This window comes from Jaculus jaculus, chromosome 10, assembly GCF_020740685.1.
Source record: "Jaculus jaculus isolate mJacJac1 chromosome 10, mJacJac1.mat.Y.cur, whole genome shotgun sequence".
In the NCBI taxonomy this organism is placed as follows: domain Eukaryota; kingdom Metazoa; phylum Chordata; class Mammalia; order Rodentia; family Dipodidae; genus Jaculus; species Jaculus jaculus.
The window spans coordinates 103,030,226-103,053,441 of NC_059111.1; the positions used below are offsets into that span (position 1 = coordinate 103,030,226).

The 23,216-nt window shown below is 40.4% G+C and overlaps 1 protein-coding gene across 1 annotated transcript in view; it reads left to right on the forward strand.

Moving 5' to 3' along the window:
- Mgam (maltase-glucoamylase) overlaps nt 1-23,216 on the forward strand; it is a 256,817-nt gene that overhangs the window by 227,619 nt on the left and 5,982 nt on the right. Inside the window, exons 124-137 of the mRNA XM_045160081.1 lie at nt 1,603-1,731; nt 3,955-4,062; nt 7,691-7,753; nt 9,048-9,182; nt 10,892-10,976; nt 12,018-12,156; nt 16,498-16,631; nt 17,060-17,094; nt 17,187-17,303; nt 17,844-17,992; nt 18,100-18,184; nt 18,803-18,859; nt 19,257-19,381; nt 20,898-20,986. Of these exons, the coding sequence (XP_045016016.1) occupies nt 1,603-1,731; nt 3,955-4,062; nt 7,691-7,753; nt 9,048-9,182; nt 10,892-10,976; nt 12,018-12,156; nt 16,498-16,631; nt 17,060-17,094; nt 17,187-17,303; nt 17,844-17,992; nt 18,100-18,184; nt 18,803-18,859; nt 19,257-19,381; nt 20,898-20,986 (1,450 nt within the window). The remainder of the gene's footprint in view (nt 1-1,602; nt 1,732-3,954; nt 4,063-7,690; nt 7,754-9,047; nt 9,183-10,891; nt 10,977-12,017; nt 12,157-16,497; nt 16,632-17,059; nt 17,095-17,186; nt 17,304-17,843; nt 17,993-18,099; nt 18,185-18,802; nt 18,860-19,256; nt 19,382-20,897; nt 20,987-23,216) is intronic.

The window sequence follows — 23,216 nt, forward strand, 5'->3', positions numbered from 1 at the left end:
CACAAGTATCTGGAGTTCGTCTGCAGTGGCTAGATGTCCTAGCTCGCCCATTCTCTGTCTCTCTTTTCCTCACTCTCTCTCTTCACCTCTTTTTCTCAAATAAAATAAAATAAAATTAAAAAGGATAACTTGACATGCATGCATACATACATGCTTAAGGTGTTATCTTATATATAATTTATAACATAATATAGTTATTAAAAAGAAACTAGAAACTAGTGAAAAATTACAAGATGAAAAATTCATAGTTTTAATTTATCAATCAATACTTTTTTTCTTTCTTTTTTTTTTTGGTTTTATGAGGTAGGGTCTCACTCTGGTCCAAGCTGACCTGGAATTCACTATGTAGTTTCAGGGTGGCCTCGAACTCATGGTGATCCTCCTACCTCTGCCTCCTGAGTGTTGGGATCAAAGGCATGCACCACCATGTCCAGCTCCTTTTTTTTTTTTTTTTTTAGGCAAGCCCAACAGACTGTCCTTTTTATTGTTATTATTATTTGAGATAGGGAGAAGAGAGAGGGAGAGACAGAGAGACAGAGAGAGATGTTGGCTCACCAGGGCCTCCAGACACTGCAATTGAATTCCAGCCGTGTGCGCCCCCTTGTGTGCATGTGCAACATTGTGTGTTTTCATCACTGCGTTTGGCTTACCTGGGAACTGGAGAGTCAAACATGAGTCCTTAGGCTTTGCAGGCAAGTACCTGCAACTCTAAGCCATATCTCTAGACCTGTCCTAAGTTTTGGCTTTTGCACAAATCTCAGTTTCTCCAAACAAGTTTTTCCTAGAGTCTTAAAGCAATGCAGGTGTTTATTACTTTGGGGCTAAAAAAGAAGTGCCTTTCTTTTTTTTACATCTGAATATTCACCACTTTACCTACTGTTCAACGATCAAGGGTTGAGTAAGTTTCATGTTTAGAAACTTCAGTTGGACTGTTTAAGGACAATTATAAAACCATGTAGCCTTATGCGAATAAATTCAGCAAGAAGCACTATAATAGAAAGATCTATAAGCTGTTTGTGTGTAGAAGTACTGCTTCCTATTCACCAAGTTTGAGACTTTCTGAGTGATCTGAAGGATTATGATAAAAAGAGGGAGTGGGGGCTGGAGAGATGGCTTAGCGGTTAAGCGCTTGCCTGTGAAGCCTAAGGACCCCGGTTCAAGGCTCGGTTCCCCGGGTCCCACCTTAGCCAGATGCACAAGGGGGCGCACGCATCTGGAGTTCGTTTGCAGAGGCTGGAAGCCCTGGCGCGCCCATTCTCTCTCTTTCCCTCTATCTGTCTTTCTCTCTGTGTCTGTCGCTCTCAAATAAATAAATAATTTTTTTTTAAAAAAAGAGGGAGTGGTAGAAATGGAGGGAAGAAAGAGGAATGAGAGCTATGGTTGAGGGTCCAGAAAAAGAATGTGGACAAGTGAGCTGATGCTGAAATCAGAAAGAAAATTCCATCCGTGGAATTAAAGGGCCAGTGCGGGAGAGCGAGCAATGAGATAAAAATTCAGGAGCGGACTGGGCTGGGTCATCAAGTAGCAGGCGGAGTTCACAGGAGGTGTCCCTGCAGGGGACCTGCTGCAGGACTCTGAGCTCTTGCCTGTTCCTTCTTGTAGGATGTCCAGCATGTCGACATCGATTACATGGACCGGAAGCTGGATTTCACCCTCAGCCCTAGCTTTCAAAACCTCAGTCTGCTGATTGATCAAATGAAGAATGATGGCATGAGATTTATACTCATTCTGGTGGGTACTGAGACAGATTAGAGGTCACTGGGTTTCAATATTCATGGTTCCAAAAAAAAAAAAAATACCACTGGGAGAACCTGAATCAGGAAATAGTCTCATACAGTTTTGTAAAATTCCTGTGAGCCCATAAATACATATTTTGATTTTTATTAAAAAAAGTACAAGTGAAAAATGAATTTTAGGAGGTGAAACTTTGTCATGTTTATTTTTTATAATTAGGTTTCACTGGAAGGTAATTGAAAAAATTGATTTACTTATTTAAGAGAAAGAGACAGAGAGAAAGGCAGATAGGGATACAGAGAGAGCATGGCTGCACCAAGGCCTCTCGCCACTGCAAAAGAACTCCAGATGCATGCATCACCTTGTGCATCTGCCTTATGTGAGTACTAGGGAATTGAACCTAGGACCTTAGGCTTTGCAGGCACACGCCTTAAGTGCTAAGCCATCTTCTCAGCCCTGGAATATAATTTTTTAATACTTTTATCTTGGTAGGGTTGGAAGAAATGTAGACAAAAGCAATAAATGCAGCAAAAGAAAAGGTTCATTGATCTAGAACATGCCTCAGAGGTATAGTTGTGTCTTAGTATGATTTGCCCTTTGGTGACACAGCAAAAGAATTTTTCTTGTCTTCTTATTCAGCAGGGGTGACTCTCAGGGACTTTATTCCTCTTTTTTAAACTCATAAAGAGTGGAGCTAAAATCTATAATGACAACTTATTATTTTACCTTGGAGGCTCTATCTAGATAAAAAATACAGAACTAGTTACCTGCAAATTATTCTTCCAGCTTTCAAAATTATGATTTTTGTTCTGTCATTAATTGAAATGTTTATTGAACACTGGCTTTTGAAAAATCACTGGTGTAGAAGTTGTGTATGTATGTGTGGGTGGGGGGAGAGTATCTAAATAAGTGAATTAGGCAATGTTCTTTTTCTTTCACTTTTTTATGAGACACAGAGAGAAAGAGGGAGACAACTGGTGTGTTAGGGTCTCCAGCCACTGCAGTCAAACTCCAGATGCCTGTGCCACCTAGTGCACATGTGTGTCCTTGCATGTTGCTTTTGTGTGTCTGGCTTACATGGGACCTGGAAAGTGGAACATGGGTCCTTAGGCTTTGCAGACAAGCACCTTAACTGCTAAGCCATCTCTCCAGCCTCTGTTCTTTTTCTTTAAAAGGATGTATTTTTTTATTTTATTTCTATTTATTTATTGTGTGTGTATGTGTGAGAGAGAGAGAGAGAGAGACAGAGAGAGAGAGAGAGAGAGGGAGAGAGAGGGAGGGAGAGGAGAAGATAGGGAGAGAGAGAATGGCTGTACCAGGGCTTCAAGCCACTGCAAATGAAATCCAAATGCATATGCCACTATGTGCATCTGCTGTCTGTGAGTACTAGGTAATTGGGTCCTTACGTTCAGCAGGAAAGCGCCTTAACCACTAAGCCATCTCTCCAGCCCCAGAGGGATGTATTCCAATGGGGTGAGGCAGCTAATAAATACATAGTCAAAAGTTACCTTCAGATAACGCTTTACATGATGACTGTGCCATAGCACTACAGAGAGATGAGCCAGGGTAAACAGAGGTGGCCACTTTAGATGGCTAAGTTGGAGCACAGAAAAGAATAAAGATGTTTCATTTCTGTGAGGTGCATTGCTACTACCCTCTGGAAGGCCATAAATGAGATTTATTCCCCCTGAGGGCAATGTCTTATTAAACTGGTTTATCTCTAGGAGTTGTTTTCTGAACACTGGCACACTTTTTTTTTTTCTCTTAGGAACTTTATGGAGAAATAGGAATATATTCTTTTACTTCTCAACTCTCTCTCTGTTTCACATGTATTTTTGATATATTGGAAAAAAAATAACTTATGTCTTGCCATATTTTGGTTTCTGCAGGATTTTCCCCATTTTATTAGTTATAGCTCTGGGTACTTACTTATTATAACATTAAAAAGACACACTTGTTAACATGGATTTTTATCATTTCCAAAAGAGACTGTCCATAAGAGTTATATATCTTCCTTTCGCTACTTGTGGCAAAGTCCTATTTCAATTTGTCATGGTCATATACCTAGTAAAGACAAGTCAAAAATGCTCATAGGTTTTTGTTTATTTAACATTTTTTCTTGGTTCACTGATTCTTGATGAACTATGATTATCACCTTTGGAGAAGAATTTCCTTATAGATGACTGCCTCACATTTGTGGCTTTAAACCTTTTGCTGTAGAACCCAGCCATTTCAGGCAACGAGACGCACTACCTCACTTTTACTAGAGGACAGCAAAGCAATGTGTTCATCAGATGGCCTGACACCAATGACACTGTCTGGGGGAAGGTAAGGCTTGGGAAAGATGTCCGTAACTAATCTCTCTCACTAGGTTTTGATGAAGAGATGAAAAATTGGGCAATTAATTAATTGGGTAATTAATACATTTTGAATGAGCAGGAATCTGATGCTAACTAACCCAGTAAGCACCGATGAGACCAAGGTTATAGCACTAAAGTAAAATATTGAATGCTGCATTATTGCCTAGAAATTTCCTGATATCTCCTTGCTTTATATTTTGCAGCCAGTTTTTTTTAGTAAACATTAAGAGAGATTCTCAAGAAATAAGTAACTTTCTCTTGCCTCTTTGAATTCCTTTTTGTGCCCTCAACCCTCATCTTGATGTTTTGTAGCAATGGCATTTTAGATGGGCTTCCTAACCCCAGATGTTAGAAGCTCTCAGCTCATATTCAAATTTCTTTTCTTTTCTTTTCTTTTTTATGTCATTAGAATAGCTTTATTGGATAGATTTAATTTATAGAAAATAAGTTTTAATCTACAACAAATGCCAGATTATACAGCAGAACGCAATTTTCATAGTTATATAAAGGTTTCTACTAAAAGACAAAGGAAGAAGCTATAAATTTATATTCACAAATATAGTACTCTCTCAAAACATGACATGATTATTCACAACACTAACGCAATAACTAAGAACCAGTCACTCATTGGGTTCAGCGTAACAGTAGTGAAAAATGCAAAATCTAACAAATTACATTAAAGTCTTTGTTACACCAAATCAAAAATGCAGATTAGGGGCTGGAAAGATGGCTTAGCAGTTAAGCGCTTGCCTGTGAAGCCTAAGGACCCTGGTTCGAGGCTCATTTCCACAGGACCCACGTTAGACAGATGCACAAGGGGGCGCACGAGTTTGTTGAAGGCCCCGGCGTGCCCATTCTCTCTCTCTCTGCCTCTTTCTCTCTCTGTCTCTCTCAAATAAATAAAAAAATTTTTTTTAACGCAAATTAGTTGCTAAGGATGGACAAAATGATAAAATATACTTATATGGTAATCTTAAATGATACATTAATACTTACACAGTAATCTTAAATGTTACATTAATGATATACAACAAGCATGTGGTAAATGCCAAAAATCTGTGTGTAAGACTCCAGCCTTTAAAGTAATATTGTAACACCCAAATATTAACGTAGTCCTGTTTAATTTGAAGATATATGTATTTAGTATTGTCCTACTGTATCAATGATAGAATATCATTTAATATATGGTGACAGGGTATAATAGAAGGAATTATTGAAAATAAATGTTTTTCATGTGTAGACTATTTTCCTATCAGGGTGCTGCCAACTAATTAGCTATATAGCTTTCAAGAAATCACCTCTTGGGCTGGAGAGATGGCTTAGCGGTTAAGCGCTTGCCTGTGAAGCCTAAAGACCCCGGTTCGAGGCTCGGTTCCCCAGGTCCCACGTTAGCCAGATGCACAAGAGGGCGCACGCGTCTGGAGTTCATTTGCAGAGGCTGGAAGCCCTGGCGCGCCCATTCTCTCTCTCTCCCTCTATCTGTCTTTCTCTCTGTGTCTGTCGCTGTCAAATAAATAAATAAAAATTAAAAAAAAAAAAAAGAAATCACCTCTTAGGCTGGAGAGATGGCTTCTGCTTGCCTGTGGAGCCTAAGGACTCAGGTTCTAGGCTTGATTCCCCACGACCCACGTTAGCCAGATGCACAAGGGGGCACATGTGTCTGGAGTTCGTTTGCAGTGGCTGGAGACTCTGGCGTGCCCATTCTCTCTTTCTCTCTCTCTATCTGCCTCTTTCTCTCTGTCACTCTCAAATAAATAAAAATAAAAAAAAAAGAAATTACCTCTCCTTCAAGCCTCAGTTCCCTGAATGATTATAATAAAATGAGGGGGATAAATTCATTATTGTCTAAGGTCAGCCTGACACTCTGTGATTGGTTCCATAACATTGTGAACTAAATCCACATTATGTTAAATGTATGAGTCATGTTGAGACTATTATGATGGGAATAAGTCAATGGCTTCTACTAGGAAAACTCAAATGAATTTAAGAATAATAATTTCTCTAGTTTTTACAAAAACATTAAACATTTCTAAGAGATTGACTTTTTTTAAAATTATTTATTTATTTATTTATTTGAGAGCGACAGACACAGAGAGAAAGACAGATGGAGGGAGAGAGAGAGAATGGGCGCGCCAGGGCTTCCAGCCTCTGCAAACGAACTCCAGACGCGTGCGCCCCCTTGTGCATCTGGCTAACGTGGGACCTGGAGAACCGAGCCTCGAACCGGGGTCCTTAGGCTTCACAGGCAAGCGCTTAACCACTAAGCCATCTCTCCAGCCCAGAGATTGACTTTTTTATTATAAAGGGGACTTATTAGATTGGCTTACAGGCTCTGTACTGGAAAGTCAGAGAACCCAGTAGAAACTTATTTTCTTAATCTTATGCAACTGTATATTGCTCTGGGCATGTGACCTATTTGCTTTCTCATCTTACCCAGATAATGCCTACACTTCAATGCTTACTCAACTCTTATCTCTTGTGAAGCTCTCAAGAACTCTTTTAGCTCTGCCCAAATTTCTGGGTCCTTGCCCTCAGCGAACATAGCATGCATTTTAGCCTTTATACCAGTACTTCTGTGAATTCTGGGAAAGAAACATACCCTATTTTTGACTTAAATCTCAGTTGAAGCAGATCCTAGACACATGTTTCACATTTAGTAAGTGCTCAGTAAATGTTTTATGGTTGGTGAGTTAACCAATGTCTATAATTAATGTATTTCTGGTTATAAATGAGATTGGTTCATACTATGAATTCTTAATGTTATATGTGTTTGAAGTTCCCAACAAGTTATGCTATTGCTTAAAAATATTGAAAGTAGATTTATGGGGTGAGTGGAAGTCAATCATTATATTTTTCTGAGGTAGGGTCTCACTCTGGTCCAGGCTGACCTGGAATTAACTATGTAGTCTCAGGGTGGCCTCGAACCCATGGCAATCCTCCTACCTCTGCCTCCTAATTGTTGGGATTAAAGGCATGCACCACTATGCCTGGCTGTCAATCATTTCTTTCTTTTTTGTTCTGAGGTAGGGTCACACTCTGGTACAGGCTGACCTGGAATTCACTATGTAGTCTCAGGGTGGCCTCGAACTCATGGTGATCCTCCTACCTCTACTTCCCAAGTGCTGGGATTAAAGGCGTGCACCACCATACCCAGCTATCAATCATGTCTTGATAGACACATTACATGTCTATTATTTGTAAAAGGAATTTTACTATAAGCAAAATAAAAGAGTAAACAGAACTGGAGAATCATTTGAATGATGACCATTCAGAAGGTACTCTTAAAATGAATTCAATTAATTAAGATCAAAACTGAAATTATAAAAACTTATGGAATAAGTCAAGAAATCCCACTCAATGCCACCTAGAAGAATTTCATATACTCAGCTTTTGTGTAGAAATCATAAGCTATTGCTTTCAAGTGTCTGTCAAAGTAGAAAGGCAAAGCTCACTTTTTAAAATATTTAGCTTTTACAATTTAATTTGTGACAAAGATCCCCAGCATTTTGTGAACAAGAATGACATTAGGATCCAAAATATGAAACATCTCACACTCTGTGTACAATGATGGTTTTGATTTTTCCTCTTCTTTCTAGGTTTGGCCTGAGCTGCCTGATGTGACTGTGGATGAATCACTTGACCATGAAAGTCAGGTTAAGGTAGAGTAAAACTTACAATTTTGTCTACACAGCCCAAGACATCTGTATGTTTGCCTGTTTCATCCTAATGGATGAGTAGCTTATCCCCTCTGGTTAAGTACTTCTAACATGACTATTCTTATATGCTGGGGGATTTTTGCAAAAAGGAATTATTAAATGAAAATATAACAACTAAGGTGGAAATGTATAAGAAAAAAATCAACGAAATGCCTTAGGTGTATGCCTCTAGCTGTTTGTGAGTTAAGTGTAATGTTTCTTGAAAAATAATGAACAAAAGTCTAGAATATTTTCCTTAGGAGGGGTATTATTACAAATAAACTGGTTTTAATGAGTTCCTTAAGTACTCAAGGCAGTACTTAACTCAAAAAACACTTGCTCTCAACCCTTGCTGCCACACCAAATTTACCATCTATAAACTCAGCCCCATGATGCAACTCAGTTCTCCTTCGATGGTAGATCCTTGCATTTTAAAATTTAACTGTTTTGCTGGGCGTGGTGGTGCACACATTTAATCCTAGCACTCGAGGGACAAAGGTAGGAGAATCGCTGAGAGTTCAAGGCCACCCTTGGACTACATAGTGAATTCCAGGTCAGCCTGGGCTAGAGTGAGACCCTACCTTGAAAAAACAAAATAAATAAATAAATGTTTAATGTGGGAGAAATTGCTCAGTAGCTACAGGGCTTGCTGTGTAAACATGAGGAACCAAGTTCTGATTCCCTCAAGGCATCTAAGTAGCAGACCTGATGGTGTGTGCCTATAATCCCAGCAGTTGGAAACAGAATCCTAGAGGCTCTCTGGCTAGCTAGTTTAGCCAAATAGGTGAGCTCTAAATTCAACAGACTTGTCTTAAAGAAAAAGGTGGAGAGCAGTTAAAAAAGATCGCAGACACAGCTCCTGGCCTCCACTTTGCACGCATACACACATATGCCTATGCACATTTACACAAGCATATACACATGCACACCTTACATACATAGACACATGCAAAAAAATTAACTGTTTAGACAGCGTTCATTTTCCATGCCCTGGGGTTGAATGACTAGTCATAAAACAAGTCCCATTTTTAAAAGCAATCTAAAGCTCTTCCTACGAGATTGAAGAAAGAAAGCGTTTTCCTTTCATCTCTTTCCCACTGTAAATCTTCAGCGAGGGCAGAACACCTGAGGATAAATCAGGGTCTGAAGCAGGAGCCAGGCAGATCCAAACACCCGCCCATCTCCTCAGCCTGGGCCCAGGGCTTCCCTTCCTGGCCTGGGGGAGGGCTTGTCATGACGGCACGTGTTACTGTTGCAGCTGTACAGAGCCCACGTGGCTTTTCCCGACTTCTTGCGTAACAGCACGGCTGCGTGGTGGAAGAAAGAGATAGAAGAACTCTATGCCAACCCCCGAGAGCCGAAAAAGAGCTTGCAGTTTGATGGATTGTGGATTGTAAGTGCACCCTTTGTTCTTGGACGTGTTAACAGTGGAAACACTTAGAGGCAGCCCAGAGACAAACAAAGCAGGAATCCGGGTTAGAAGGATGAAAGGGCGGGCTGGGAGGTACTGTTAAGAATCTAGGTTTGCCAGGTGTGGTCGTGCACGCCTTTAATCCCAGCACTCGGGAAGCAGAGGTAGGAGGATTGCCATGAGTTCGAGGCCACCCTGAGACTCCATAGTGAATTCCAGGTCAGCCTGGGGTAGAGTGAGACCCTACCTTGAAAAACCAAAAAATAATAATAATAATAATAATAATAATAAATAAAAAATAAAAAAAGAAAAGAAAAGAAAAGAATCTAGGTTTGTCACCAAGAATAGCAGAAATTATTGTGGCTCCACCCAGTGATGTGCTGTTTCCGAGGAAGTCTGAGCCCGCTGATGGGCTGTGGAATTTGCAAGAGCGTAAATGAGGGGAGGAACACCTTGGCATTGCTTATCACTAACCCACTCTACCATCTCGTCTGTGTTTCCCACCTGTACCAAACCTACTTAGAGGCCTATGAGCAAATACTATAGGACAGGGCATCCCTGAGATTGGATATGGGTATGAATTTGGCAGCCAGGAGCCATTCAGCATTGGATTAGCACAGGCTGCCCCAAAGGAGCCCCTTAGAAAGCCAGTATGTGGCACAGCGTCACTGGCCACTAGAGCAGGATCTCCTGAGATGTCTCGGGGACATCATCTGTATTTTCCCAGGGGTGAGACGTGCATCAGTGTCATGGTTTCCATTCCTGTGTGATCCAGTTACCTGACAGCCTAAGCAAGTTCTAGGCCAGCTATGAAGAGCTGCTTGGCCCTGGGCCAGCACTGGAGAAGCTCACAGTTCATCCTGAGACATATCTATAGGCTCAGTGGATGCTTGATGGCTTTATCAGTTACTTGGAACTTTAGGATAGAGAGGAACAAAGCAAACACATGCAAGGACGCGAATTAATTCAGGCAGAAAAATAGGATAGTGAAGAGATGCAGCTTTGAGAAGGGGAAAAAAAACCTGATAAGTGTGTTTGTGTTTGTGTCAACAGAGAGAAAACTGTCCTTGGGAAAATCAAAATAATGAATAGCTCCTCCTTTGCCTTTAGTGTGATTAAGTTCAGATGGTCCAACAAACAACTTTTCTACTGACAAAGAACATTCTATTGGGGCCCCCATCCCTTGCATTTGAATTTGAAATCCCCTAAAGTGTGATTTTTATTCCCAGACTTGTTTCAGCATTATTACAACTTTTCAAAATGCATCTAACAACCTTGTGCTCAGCCTATGCCAATATCAGAATGAGTCCAGACTATGGTGGTACTAAAGACCAGTGTCTACAGATACAGGATAAATAACCCACAGTTAGAAAAAAAAAAAACTTTTTTTCCAATTGTGTGGAGAAATGGATTAAGCTATTTCCTTATATCCTATACCCAGCATTATCTCATTATTTTGCCATTATAACACAACCCTCCTACGTTCCAGGATGCCAGGTTAGTCTGAAGGAGTTTCACACTCTGCTTGTGCTGACCTTGATCCCTGGAGTCCATTTGGAGCCATGCCAGTGACTGAACAACAGACACCAAGGAGTCTGTACGCCTTGTCTTTCCCCTGAAGTTAGTGTCCTGTATGATAGTGGACGTATGCTCCCTGAAATGACAGACTCTTTTTTGCTATTCTATTTCAGGATATGAATGAGCCATTGAACTTTGTGAATGGATCTGTTGGGGGCTGCCGCAACAAAACTCTTAATAACCCCCCCTACGTGCCGTGTATGTAAAAGGGTTACTTTACCAAACTCCTTTTCTACTCATCTTCTCTTTCCTCTTATTCTCTAATGCAGCCTGATTTGGTTTTTTGGGGGTGGGTAAGAGTGAACATACTCTCAATGTGACATAAAATCCCAAATAGAATATTTGATAGATAAAACTAAATACGTTATTAATCAAATGTAGAAATAATTACACAGTTATGAATGAAACCAAGTAACACAGTTGAGTATATTGATAGCTATGAAGTACAATTTCAAATATGAACCTATACACAAATATACCCATTCTTACCTCCATATACTGAGAGACTTTTGATTAGAGAATGAAAACCTGGCCCTTGAACTCACAGCTCATGTTCAAACACTTCATGGTAGGTCCTTGGTTATACTGCAGTAGAAACTAAAATAGGTTGAGATCAAAGAGAATGCAGAATATTGATCCTTTTCTCACAAAAAGGCTCAAGGAATGAAGCTATTTCCTAAAATCATACCACACCAATCATTTATAAAACAGAATCCAGAGCCCAAGTTTCTTGATGTCTATATCACTGCAAGGGGATCCAGTGGTGTCTCTCTCTCTTTCTTTCTCTCTAACCCCTCTCTCTTTTCTCCCCCCCCCTCTTCCTTTCATCCATTCATAAAATACTCTGGTCATTCCTTCTTTAAATTAATATTTATCCAAAAGATTTAGAAATATCCATTCAGGATTGACTGAAACAAGACATATTCCCTTGACAACATTACCATCTAGTGGAAGACAGTCCTAACAGCCAAAAAGTTTGTCATGCCTGCAGACAGTCTAGCAACACATTAAGTAAGAGCTGGAGCAAAGAGAAAGATGCTTACACAGCGGATATAGTCTTCTAAGTCTTTATGAACTACTACGCCATGGGATGTTCCTTTTGAATATTAAAACAATGCAGGAAATTGGGCCAGTTACTGGTAACAAGGGTGTTTAATGGAATAAAGATGCTGAAATGATGAGCCTGTCTAGCTATCATGCAGATCAAGTTGTTTGGGAAATAACTCCGTTTCTCCTCAGACGTGGAGGGCAGGGACAGGGGCCTGAGCAGCAAGACTCTGTGCATGGAGAGCGAGCAGATCCTGCCTGACGGCTCGCGGGTGCGGCACTATGACGTGCACAGCCTGTACGGGTGGTCCCAGACCAGGCCCACCTATGAGTGAGTATGTTTTGGTTTTTGGCAGCAAAGATCATGTTCTATATTGTTGCTTTTTTTTGTTTCATATTTATATTGTGTTTGTAGCTATATGAGGCCACTTAAGTGGATGAATTTCAAAACGTTTGGCCTGGTTGCCCGAGCATAATGCTTCTAAGAACTTTTATCCCTTAAATGGCTGAGCTCACCTATTTAAAGTGAGGAATTAGGTGGTGTAGTATATCCACAGAACTGTGTGGCCGTCATCAACATATGATGTCAGAATGTTATTTGCAAATGTTTATATATTCCAAATATAAATTCCTTATTCGATATATTATTTATGAACATATCCTGTTATTCAGTAGGCTGTCTTTTTGCTTCCATGATAATGCCCTTTCAAATATATTTTTAAATGAATTATTTTTGACAATTCCATACATGTACGTAATATATTTTGACATATTAACCTCCATCGCCTTCTCTTCTCCCCTCTCATTCCCTCTGGACCCTTTCTTTCCAACTTCCTTCCTCCTACTTTCATGTCTTTTCTTTTTTTGGTCACTCAGTACATTTAATTAGTATTGTTTGCCTGAGCATGGGTAGATGGTTATTTACTAGAGAATGAGCAATTTAATTACTGGCACTTAACACTACTAAAGAAAATGTCCCCCTCACCCCAGCAGTCCTTAGCTGCATGTAGATCCTTAGCAATGGGTGGAGTTTCATGAGCTAACCCTCCATCCCAAGGGGACACTGAGGGGCCCAAGCTCCTGCAGGTCTGGTTCAGGAAACCACAGTGGCCCTGCATTCATGAATGCTGAAAGCCTCACCAAGGCCACAGGACCACGTTCCTCAGCCCCTCTCCCCACCCTCATGCTCTTACATTCTTTATGCCCCCTCTTCCCCTTGATATAAAATACAATTTTTTGATATTTTGAAGAAGTATGATTTTCAATTATTTACTAATTATTTGTCACCTACAGTTTTGGTGCCATATACAAAAACTAGTTCCAGGACATGTAGATTTGCTTCTGTTTCCTTTTAAGAGTTTTATAGTCTTAACCATGACACGGAGATCTATGATCCATTTTTGCTTAATTAGTCTCTGTGTGAGTGATGGTATGAATTAAGACTTCTATTTCATTCTTTTGCATAGAGATATCCAGCTGTTCTTTTGTCCTCTCTACAGATGGATTGATTAAGAATTTGGGCCTTGGGCTGGAGAGATGGCTTAGTGGTTAAGCGCTTGCCTGTGAAGCCTAAGGACCCCGGTTTGAGGCTCGGTCTCCCAGGTCCCACGTTAGCCAGATGCACAAGGGGGCGCACGCGTCTGGAGTTCGTTTGCAGTGGCTGGAAGCCCTGGCTCGCCCATTCTATCTCTCTCCCTCTATCTGTCTTTCTCTCTGTGTCTGTCACTCTCAAATAAATAAATAAATAAATGAACAAAAAATATATTAAAAAAAAAGAATTTGGGCCTTGTATTTAGATCAGTGTTTCACAAATGTAATGCCATTTACTACCTAAACTTTTTCTCAAACTGAGAATGTCATAAGCATCTACTACTATAATGAACAATAAATGATTAAATAGCTAGGTGTTGTGGCAAACGCCTTTGATCCTAGCACTTGGGAGGCAGAGGTAGGAGGATTGCCATGAGTTTGAGGCCACCCAGAGACTACATAATGAATTCCAGGTCAGCCTGGGCTAGAGTGATACCCTACCTTGAAAAAACAAAAACAAAAAAAAATAAATAAAATAAAAATAAATAAATGATTAAATGAATTCACAGATACTTGACCATCCATAAGCACTTAACAAAATTTAACATTTTTATCTTATTCCCTTATATCAGCATATGAACTGGTCTTTCTGACTTGACCCATATTCTTAAACCATGATCCAAACTCTCTGTTGTCTTTATATCTATAGTACACTTTTGGAAAGAGTTGTATATGTGCATGATCATAGACTTTTTTTTACTTCTTTTTTTAAAGTATTTTTCATTTATTTATTTATTTGGCAGGTTGAGAGAAAGAGAGAGAGAGAGAGAATGGGTTCTCCAGGGCCTGCAGTCACTGCAAACCAACTCCAGACTCATGTGTCCCCTTGTGCCTCTGGCTAACATGGGTCCTGGGGAATTGAATCTGGGTCCTTTGGCTTTGCAGGCAAATGCCTTAACCACTAAGCCATCCCTCCAACCCAACTTCTTCTTACACAATTTCATATTTCTCACTTGGCCAGCCATATGTTCTTGACAACCAGATTTTGACTGGGCTAACCTCTCATCATGTATAAATAAGTCCAGCTTTAATACATTTCCTTCATGTAAAATAGTTAGACTGGCCCATCCCTCCCTACTCTCTCTATTCTGTTAAATAGAGATGTTTTAGAATGACTCGCCTTTTAATGTTTCTCACTTCTACACACTTTGTTGAGGGTGGGGATCATGTCTTGCTTGCTGTTTATCTTTGAGCACTGAGTGACTTTGATTCCTTCTCTTGAAACTATCTTCCTTAGCCAGCCTTGAGGGATCATGTTGATCAGAGTGCTCAGAGTATGGGATTGCTCATCTGTGTCTACTGATGTGGGATGCTTTCTTTACCACACATTTGAATTGAAAGCATACTTGGATCTTTTAACAGACCTCCCCTTTAGCTCCATTGATTTTTCTCTCACCCATAGTTGTTTTTAATTTCTGATTATGGATGCATATATATGATCTGTATTCTTTACAGAAATAATCAAAGACCTTTGCCTGTGTTTACAAACAACATCTTGCTTTTAAAAAAATTTAATTACTTATTTAAGAGAGAAAGAGGCAAATAGAGAATGTACAAGCCAGGGCCTCTAGCCACTCCAAATGAACTTCAGATGCATTTTCTACCTTGTGTATCTGGCTTACTTGGGTACTAGGGAATCGAACCTAGGTCCTTAAGCTTCACAGGCAACCTTAATTGCTAAGCCATCTCTCCAGCCACCATATCTTGCTTTTTAAAGTATAGCTAGTAGGGCTGGAGAGATGGCTTAGTGGTTAAGCGCTTGCCTGTGAAGCCTAAGGACCCCGATTCAAGGCTCAATTCCCCAGGACCCACGTTAGCCAGATGCACAAGGGGGCACACGTGTCTGGAGTTCGTTTGCAGTGGCTGGAGGCCCTGGCATGCCTATTCTCTCTCTCTCTCTCTCTCTCTCTCTCTCTCTCTCCCCCTCTTTCTCTTTCTCTGTCTGTCACTCTCAAGTAAATAAATAATAAACAAAAAATTTTTAAAAAATAAAGTATAGCAAGTAGACGGAATAATATCAAAAAGTTCATACACTGATCCTACGTCTACCTTCTTGTTCTTTAAATGATCTTTGGTAAGTTATCTAATTTCCCCAAGTGTTGGTTTCCTAACAGCAAAAGGAGTGCAAGGAAGCCCTCTTCATGAGGATGTTGAAAGGCACATGCGACCAATGGACTCTTGAGATACAGGGATTGTTTCATAAATATCTGTTGCCCTGCTCACTCTAGCCCTCCTCTAATCTCCACACAGATAACCAGTTAATTAGAGTTTTTGAAAATGAAATCCTAGGGCTGGGGATGGGTCAGTGGGTAAAGGACTTGCCATGTAGTCATTCGAACCTGGATTAGGATCCTCTGCATCACATAAAAGACTATATGATGCCACATACCTAGGATCCCAGAGCTGTGGACTTGAGGGCAGGAGGCTCTCTAGGGCTTTCTGGATTCACTTGCTTGTTGAGCTCCATGTTCAGTGGGAGACCTTGTCTCAAAAAAAAAAAAAAAAAATGAGATAAAGGACAATTGAGGAAGACACAGATGTTGACTTTGGGCATCCACATGCATACACGTGTGCCCATGCATGAGAGCACACACACACGCACCCATATACACAGACCTACACACCCACTGCACATAGATACACATATGAAAACTTAAATCCTCACTTTACAGGATTTATGCACTGCTATGAAATTGGTAGGGATTAATATCACTTTAAAAAAAAAACTTTATTTTTATTTATTTGAGGGAGAGAAAAAGAGGCAGGTAGAGAGAGAGAATGGGTGCACCAGGGCCTCCAGCCACTGCAAACGAACTCCAGACGCATGCGTCTCCTTGTGCATCTGGCTTACGTGGGTCCTGGAGAGTCGAACCGGAATCCTTTGGCTCTGCAGGCAAACGCCTTAACCGCTAAGCCATCTCTCCAGCCCGCATATCACTTTTGGTAGTAGCTTCTTCCCCGGAAAGTCTTGAACGTCTAGTGAAATAGCATGGTTAACTCATGCCACGAGCTGCAGCTGCTTTCTGTAATGCAGCTCTCCACTGTCTATCTTCAAATTTACTTCCTTGTCTCCCCCAACCAGAGCGGTGCAGGAGGTGACAGGAGAGAGAGGGATCGTCATCACGCGCTCCACCTTCCCCTCTTCTGGCCGCTGGGCGGGACACTGGCTGGGAGACAACATGGCTGCGTGGGACCAGCTGGGCAAATCCATCGTCGGTGTGTGGGCTGTTCCCTGGGCCTCTGATGATTGTGGGAGGAGTACTGAAGCCTATGCTATTCAGCTACAATTATCATCTAGTTTGGGCAATAAAATAAATGAAGTTGAAGCCAGGCGTGGTGGCGCACGCCTTTAATCCCAGCAGCACTCAGGAGGCAGAGGCAGGAGTATAGCCATGATTTCGAGGACGCCCTGAGGCAGTGAGACCCTACCAAGAAAAAAACAAAAAGCAAAAATAAATAAATAAAATATAAGTATATAAATAAATGAAGTTGACTTCTCTGTGGGGTATACTTTTTAATTCATACCCATAATTTAATCACAAATTGTGAAGAGCTTTAAATGCAATAAAAAAAAAACAAGTCAAATCTTTTCTCTCCTACCCAGTGTCTTCTCTGTCTAACACGGCTATCTTGTATCACTGCAGGGATGATGGAGTTCAGTCTCTTTGGAATACCCTATGTAAGTGACATAGAGGCCAGTGCTAAGTACCAGATTTCAATGTCTCCATCCTAAAAGAATGTTGTCCCTGCTCTGATTTTTCATCCTCTCAGACAGGAGCAGACATCTGTGGCTTCCTTGGGGATGCTGAGTATGAGATGTGTGTTCGCTGGATGCAGCTGGGAGCCTTTTATCCACTTGCCAGAAACCACAACACCATCGGGACCAGGGTGAGGCTGCTGTCTTCACGCTGCCCCTCTGTCACACAAACTTCAGATCACCAGGGCCTCCACGTCTTGGAACATCCATGAAATTTCATGACTCCAGAGTTATCAATAACTTAAAAATACAGAATTTCCCTCATCTACTAGGGACCTTATTGCCAGGTGGAGATAAGGTTCTTGGCTCACCCAAGGAATTAAAATCCAAGAAGTCTCCTTTGCTTTAAAGAATATCGAATTTGTCTGTTACTCAAGCATCCTTGATGTATCCGTGCTGCATAGAGACTGGCTGATAAGAGTGTATGCATACACAAGGCCAAAGTGAGATGGCGCAGGGGACCTGGGTATCAGCGAAAGACATGGACCACTGGCTGTAGTTCTATAGGTGGTAGTGGTCGGGGAAAGGGCAGGTTAGAAATGAAGAGAGAAGTGATATGCAAACTATGTATGGAGTAAGTAAGGGTTCAGCTAGCCTTTTCTGAGGTCACTAGAATGGAGTGTAGAAAAGATGTAGAAAGACGGTGTATATCTGTTCCCCCACCTCTCTAGAGACAAGATCCTGTGGCCTGGAATTCAACCTTTGAGGCGTACTCAAGAAAAGTCCTGCAGACCAGATACACCCTGCTTCCTTATCTCTACACTCTGGTGCACAGAGCTCACACTGAAGGCAGCACTGTCGTCCGCCCGCTTCTCCACGAGTGAGTGCTGCCTCTTTCCCCAAGCAGTGGGCCTGGGAATGTCTTGTAAGTCATCCTTTGTGATAGCGGGAGGGGTATGGGTCAGCTTTTTGTATTCACTCTTCCAGGTTCATAGATGACAGCGTAACATGGGATATAGATCGCCAGTTCATGTTGGGCCCGGCCATCATGATCAGCCCTGTTCTGGAAAAAGTGAGTTTTGCGTCATAGATCAGAAGTCATACAGTTACATAATCTATAGTCACAAAAAGAATTTTAAAGATATTTTTGTTCGTTTCATTGTTTTTAAGATGACTTTGTTCATTATTTATGTGTATGGGTGGAGTGTGTGTGTGTGTGTGTGTGTTGTGCATGAGTCTCCCAGTGAGCCTTGCCATTCAATTCCAGATGTATACACCCCTTTTTGCCTCTGGATTTATGAGGGCAATTGAACCTGTGCTGATAGGCTTTGCAATTAAGCAGATTTGGCGGCTGAGCCATCGCTCCACACCTATAAAATGATATCCTAAGACATCAAAAGAAGATTTTTTTCCAAGATCTTCACAAATATAAATTCTATAACACTCATGTAGGCATTTTGTACACTTATACCTTTTACAATTTACTTAAATTATTTTTGCGTGTGTATTTGAAGATTTTCCTGGAAGTTCCCTGAACAATAATCTCTCAAATTCTTGTTATCATTAAAAAATACATTCTTATTTATTCTTATTAAGCATACAGAAAGTATTTTAAAAGCCAATATGATCTCCTTGTTGGAATGTTCATACTTACATGTTGATTTTATGTTTCTTTTTTTTTATGTTTCAGGATACTTTTGAGATCACTGCTTATTTCCCCAAAGCCCTTTGGTATGATTACAGCACAGTAAGTTGGAATGTTTTTATGAAGCCCCAGACTGCCCTATGCAGGCTAGAGATGGAGTTACAGCTTTCCCCAGGCTCCCTAGCTCATGAAGCAATAATTTTCAACATGTTCATTCTGAGCAAGGTCTGTATAGATGAGGGTAGGCATGAAATGATGGCTAACATCTGAGCTCCTATATCTTACTGATGCCCACTGAAAACCGTTTCTGGAGATACACAAAGTAACACTAGGTTTTCAGAGTCTTAAAGTAGAAACCAAAGATTTTTTTGCCTCTTAAAGTCGATGGTGTTTTGTTGATTTCCCATTATGCTCCCATAGAAAGGAATGACGTTTGATAAAGCATCTGTCAATTTAATCTATCTGTTGCAATGCCTTGTCTATATTTTTTTCCTTCTAGGAACTTGGCCAACAATCTAGAGGTGAGAATAAAATCCTGAAGGCTCCTCTGGACCATATCAACCTTCATGTCAGAGGAGGTTACATTCTGCCTTGGCAAGAACCTGGAATGAACACTCATTCCAGGTAAGAAGGGACATGGTTTGGTGACCTTGCTTTGCCATGATGAGGCATCTGAAAGCTGTCATACCCTTCTCCCGGCTGTGTGGATAACTGAGACAAACGGTGGAGGGGTTTCTTTGGTTAAATCCTGTGAGGGGTGCCTTTTGATAGGATAAGGAGGAAGTCAATCCTGAGAAAAGCTTCTATCTGTAGGGCTGTGTCAAGAGTAAAATGTTCCTGAACAAACATTGTTCTGGGGCCACATACATATTTCTTTTTCCTTCTCCATACAAACAAGGAATACTAGTGAGTATCTGGGCTCACAGGGGCTACACAAGGGTATAGGGTATAGCACTTGTTCTCATGCCTACTTTAGTCAATGCAAAGAGATTTCACACCACACAAATACACACATAACCTCACAATTACACACACGCACACACACACACACACACAATGCACACAAACTCATTCATAGAGTATGCTATGTTTAGAGTGACATAATAACAATATTTTGGAAGGATGGTTTGCTTTCTGCATGTGATGAGAAGCACAGTTTTACTCAAAAGAGGGTTTTGAGATTGAAAAATAATCAATAGGACTTATATGCATAAAGACAAGGAGAGAAGTTATGGGCGGACTAAAGAACGAAAGGGAAAAAATGAATTGGATCTTGGAAATAGTAAATCCCTTAGCTTAACTGGCACTTAGGAAAGGGAAAGGATAAAATAAAGGCAGGTTAATGAGATCATTAAAGGCGGTGAATGCCAATTTTGTATTGTATTCTGTAGCAACCTGATAGGTATTGAAATCTTATTTGTGTTTAGATTTTCTTGTTAATGAAATCATGTCACATCATACTACTATGACAGGTCTATTAGAAAATATACATATTTGATTTTTGAAAGTTGAAGTGAATCAAAATGTTCAACTTCCAAATGGTTTCCATTGATTTTAAAATTTATTTATTTATATACTTATTTAGTCTTTTGTTTGTTTGTTTGTTTTTAGAGGTAGGGTCTCAGTGTAGCTCAGGCTGACCTGGAATTCACTAGGGAGTCAGGGTGGCCTTGAACTCACAGTGATCCTCCTACCTCTGCCTCCTGGAATTAAAGGCGTGTGCCACCACATCCAGCTTTTATATACTTATTTGAGAAAGAGTATGAAAGAGTGAGCTGGAGAGAGAGAGAGGAGAGAAAGAGAGAGCCAGAGAGAGAGAGGGCATGGGCATGCCAGGGACTCTTGCCACTGTAAACCAACTTCAGATGCATGCTCCACTTTGTGCATCTGGCTTTACGTGGGTATGTGGAATTGAAGCTTGGCTGGAAGGCCTTCCAAGTAAGTGCCTTTAACTGCTTGGATTCCACTGCAGCTCTTCACTGACCTTTAGGTATATAATATTTTATATTACTCTAGTTTTTACCCTTATGTGCATATAAAATAAACTGATTATATTTATGGACAAGGAATACTTTCAACAGAAAATGTTGTCCATTCTTACAACCTACAATCCAATGAAAAATAACTTCTGTTTTTATAGTCGACAAAATTTTATGGGATTGACTGTTGCTTTGGATGACAATGGGAAGGCTGAAGGTCAGCTGTTTTGGGATGATGGACAAAGCATTGGTGAGTATGAATGTCCAACAACCCCTGTAAGATCATTCAGAAAAGGCGTACCCTAGACACCCACAATATAGTCAGTGGGGCTGAAAACCCATCTTCACGTTGACTATTGCTGGTAAGGCCAGTGGTGTTGGGAGAAGTTTTGCAATGTTGACTTTTGTTCATGCACATAACACTGCAAATTATTACAGAACAGGTATGGCCCCATTTTGTAGGATAAGGAGCCTTGTGTTACGGATTTAGCCAGATCTATCCCCACAGAACTTTCTCACTCTGATACAACTGTGGATACAAATACCAAGAAGACTGAACTCCTTCTCCATTGGGTGTGGATATGGTGCTGCAGTTAGGCTAACCATCAGGTCCAGGCACCTTGTTTCTCATAAGACTCACTCAGGAAATGAATGAGAGCCTGGAAACTTTCTTGGTGACACAAAAGTTGGGAACTAAGTGTACGCAAAAGGATGTTTCATACCATGTGTACTTTCTATTTCTGATGTAAGGACACACTCATTCTCCTTAGCTCACTGGTGTCTGACATTATAATCTGGGCACCCCCTTCCCTGGGCATTTCTATAGAACACTGGCACACTGTTACCAACCAGATCTCACTTTCTCTATTATTTTCATTCAGAACATTAGGATCTTGAAAGATGCCCAATTCTCTGAAATTATAGCCTATTGTTCAATACTAGTATATCTAAAGGTTTCTTTTTGGTTTTCTTAATTCTCACTGATAAAATAGTTACTTTTAAAATCTCTAAACACAGAAACTTAGAATACACAACCATGTTTAATATTTTTGTTATATTGTCTTTTGCTTTCAAATTACTTATGAAAATGCTAATGTTTTTATGTACCAGAAAACATGACAAATATAATGTGTAAACCCAGTTTGTTTTCACTTTACAAAAGGACAGACATATGTCCGGATGTTATGATGCACTCCCTATGAGCAACATTAAGATGATCACATTCCATCCAGAATATATGCCAAAATTCATCTAACTATAACTGTTCTTTGTAAATTATATTTTCAATTTTTTTGTTGTAAATGATATTGTGAGTATTAGCCTTTGTTGGCATTTTGGGTTATTTCCATAGAATGCATTACTAAGGAAAGTTAATTGTTTTTTATCATTATATTACATAAATAAAATGTATTCATTTTAAGAATACAGAGCTATAAGTTTGATGAATTTGTGCAGTTGGACAATCACCACCATTATCACAAGATAGGATTTTTTTGTTCACCTCAAAAACTCCCTGTTTTCTTCTTTTCACTTAACTTTCCCCAATCTCAATCTCTGAAAATCCCTGAAGACCCTTCTGCTTTCTGTCACTGTTGCAGCCCGGTTCGCATTGCTGTTAGAAATCACCCAACAAAGAGCAGCTTCTGGGAAAAAGAGATTTATTTTGGCTTACAGGCTCAAGGGGAAGCTTCACGATGGCAGGGGAAAACGATGACATGAGCAGAGGTGGACATCACCCCCTGGCCAACAGAAGGTGGACCACAGCAACAGGAGGGTGTGCCAAACACTGGCAAGGGGAAACTGGCTTTAATACCCATAAGCCAGGCCCCAAATATACACTTCCTCCAGGAGGCATTAATTCCCAAATCTCCATCAGCTGGGAACCTAGCATTCAGAACACCTAAGTTTATGGGGGACACCTGAACCAAACCACCACAGTCACTATACATTCAAACTCTCTTGGCTTTTATTCAGTAGATTCAGGAAGTGAATACTCTATTTTTAGCTTTTTTCTTAGTAACATACTTTTTTTTTTTTCCTTTTGGTTTTTCAAGGTAGGGTTTCACTCTAGCTCTGACTGACCTGGAATTCACTATGTAGTCTCAAGGTGGCCTCAAACTCACAGAGATCTTCTTACCTCTGCTTCCTGAGTGCTGGGATTAAAAGTGTGTGCCACCATGCCCAGTTTTGTAACATGGTTTTAAAGTCATTTTTTCTTTTTGGGTAAAAGGCATTTTCCTTCTCGAATTAAGTTTTATTTTGTGGATATCACAATTAGTTCAGTTTCTGGAATTATTATGCATAAATTTACCATAATTACTTGTGTATAAGTCATTTTGTGATAACCTGTTTTCAGTTTTTTCATGGATGAAAACCTGGAAGTAGAATTGCTGACCTGGGTCATATAAGTGTATGCTTAACTTTTGAAGAAACTGATACCTTTTCTTTCTAATGTGGCTAGATTGTTGTCAGCAATAAGC